This window comes from Sphaeroforma arctica (assembly GCF_001186125.1).
Source record: "Sphaeroforma arctica JP610 unplaced genomic scaffold supercont1.937, whole genome shotgun sequence".
NCBI classification, from domain to species: Eukaryota; class Ichthyosporea; order Ichthyophonida; genus Sphaeroforma; species Sphaeroforma arctica.
Window position 1 is genome coordinate 1 of NW_014039621.1, and position 2,912 is coordinate 2,912.

The 2,912-nt window shown below is 41.2% G+C and overlaps 1 protein-coding gene across 1 annotated transcript; it reads right to left on the bottom strand.

The window, feature by feature from the left end:
• Positions 1 to 92: 92 nt before the first annotated feature.
• SARC_09330 (hypothetical protein) lies at positions 93 to 2,771 on the bottom strand (the record flags this gene model as incomplete). Its single annotated transcript, XM_014296655.1, has 6 exons — positions 93 to 249; positions 550 to 637; positions 904 to 1,026; positions 1,459 to 1,522; positions 2,053 to 2,139; positions 2,553 to 2,771. 6 exons carry the CDS (start codon positions 2,769 to 2,771, stop codon positions 93 to 95), a joined length of 738 nt encoding a protein of 245 aa, XP_014152130.1.
• Between the last annotated feature and the right edge of the window lie 141 nt (positions 2,772 to 2,912).

The following is a 2,912-nucleotide window of genomic DNA, read 5'->3' on the forward strand; positions in this document are numbered from 1 at the left end:
AAAACATATCATGAATTAAGGTTATATAGGACTAGGCGCCAATATCGCTATTGATATATTCATGAACAAAACAAGTACGATACTAATTTAACTTACACGGTGTAGAGCTTCACCAATTTTTCGGCATGTTTAACCTTGTTCTCGCCCGCTGGTTCCGCCATCAACGCATCCAGATCTTTCCAAAAGTCATAGCATTCGGATGCATAAATCTTCTTCAGATACGTTTCAAATTGCCGTGCAATGGCATTACTGTCGTGGTTGAATATCAAAAGTGCAAGTTTTTGAGAATGAGATTAATTAATGATAAAATAACCAATATCAATGATAAAACATTGCAGTTTTCTATCGTAGATGGCAGGTACACCCACAATATCGAAATCAGCAATGCAATTCTAAATCGAGAGGTCAAGTCTCCCACGACGTTTCGATCACAGTGTTACAACTACATACATCACTCGCTTTGAGCTAACAAGTTGGTAGTATAAACTACAAGACATCACTAATCAGTGCAGAACGTAACATGCAAACCACAAAGCTGCTATGCGGTACCTCGGATTCCTTAATAGCCATTGTAGTTTTCTTTCCGGTGATAGATCGTCGGAGGGTTGATCCAGTTGACTCAACAATTCGGGATTGTCTATTCGGGTGGTTAATCATACACAGATGTCTTAGCACGGAACACATCCACGTGAAGAATCAAAATGCGTTAAAAACGCTAAAGCTTCATCGAACATTTGACTGTCTGTGAAAACGAAGCCTACGTACAGTTATATTAATTTTTTCCTCGTGTTAAAAATAAAAAAATGCGGTAAGTGACATATGTACAGGCCGCACAGCTAAAAACCTTTTGTATCAAAAGTCGAAAAACACGTATAAAAGTACACAGCACAGGCTCTCAAATACCATCGGCCAAGTCCGCCAAGTAATCTTGGTAGTATCCACTCTTCAGGAACCGAGGCCAAGCCTCAAGCATCATTGTCATGCACCAGGCCATTGCATCGTCAAATATATTCGGATTTGCGATTCCTGTCAGGGAATAATACAATAAAAAATGCGTCAGAATCGACTCGACCTACATTTAGGTACAACAACATAAATTCACACCAAGTTTGTAGTCTCCTATGATTAAGAAACGTTGACATACAGCTTCATTACTTGTTCGTACCCTAAGGGCTTCTAGGATAAGTTTCAAAGCAGAACGCGGTCGTGTCATACAGATGACAGCTTTGAATTGCAGAAGAAAGAGAAAAATATATATAGTATGGATTACAATTGAAAAATGGTTTGTTAGTTTATAATAATAAATTAAGCCAAATACTCGCCATCTATGGCTGAAAAGAAGGAATCATCGCGGCAACGATCTGAGGTCACCTTTCTATACCGGAAAAGGATGTGGGCAAATACCCTACCGAAAATAAACAATAGCACGAATAAATACTGTATGTTGAATGAACTTACGAGTTTCGTTCATGACTTTGGCGTCCTTCTCAATGCCACTTTTGCATTCGGATGGTTGACTTACCTGGCATGTCAAAACCAAGCGGACAATTAATACAAAGGGGTATTATACAAAATAAACGTGATAGAGTAGTACGCTGCCATATACACCGAGAGTTTTCGATGGATATAGTTTCAATGTCATAATAAAAACCAGTATATACCAGGTGTCAAGTGGTCTGCACACATCGTCAGGATAGTTGGAATAGTGTGCATACACTGTACCAATGGGTTCCCGATTTATTCGTCAAGCTTCAAGTGATAATTCGCCGAATCGCTGAAGTGTGCTCAACGTAACTCATCATCAGATCAAACACATAGACATCAAATAAAACCCAAATAAAACGCACGCCTGGTTGTTTGAACAAATTACCTTTATCAGAAAGATCCATACGTTTGAATAAAAACAGTTAGAAATAGGGGCGCGATACGAATCAAATTCGCTATGCTATGCGCAACTCAGCAAACATGTTTCTGGAATATAACATATCAAAATGTTCGTGAAAGACAGCGTGTGCATATGCTCGCATTCGCATGTGTCAATAGAAACGATACCTGGCGAACTGAGTTCGGTGCGATATATGTATCGATGATGGCATTCGCCAACTCTAGTGACGGCGCCTCTTCATACTCCGAAGCCAACTGGACAAACAAGGGTGCAAATGCACGCGTGTAGACAAAACAGAGACGCAGAAGTGAGTACGGATACTGTAACGTTAAAAGATTGCGCAATCAGCAACTAAGGCAATGAATGTGATGGAGTTTTGTACTCCCGACCTCGAAGTAGGCAAACGGCTGGCAGCAAGAGTGAACACTTGGTATTGTTTTCAGTTGCGGCTGGTGCGTGGTGAATCACTAGCAGCGGTACCAACTGAATAGTTGCCACCTGATAGGTAGAGCGGACTTCGACTGCCTAATACACTAACTTAACACTGACATCGAGCAGTCCGACTGTCCGCGCAGAAGAGCCGGCAAACGGAAATCGAGTAGCAGATAACACACACAAAAGAATACATAACCGTATACAAATAGAGATATCGATAGGAGCCGCGTACCTCGAAAAACTCCAAATTCTCATCAGCGAATTCGCTCTCCAATTGCAGTCTGAAGTGTTCTAGCAACATGCGATCATTCCTTAGGGTCGCAGCCAAATCATTCATGTAGAGTGTCGTATGGCGCAGCAACGGCACCATATGCTGCTGCGAATTCGCGCCTGATCGCGGGCTTGAAGGGACATCATTCTTATTTGTATTGGCATTGGCAGGTGTCAGCATCTGTGCAAGCGAACAGTGCAGAAAAAATAGGAGAGCTATTACGATGTGTACTGTTGTATATTGAATACTTCCTCTGTAACTGTGGTCAGTTACAGATTACGGCAATTCTGGCTGAAAACGCACAGATCTCAATTATATATA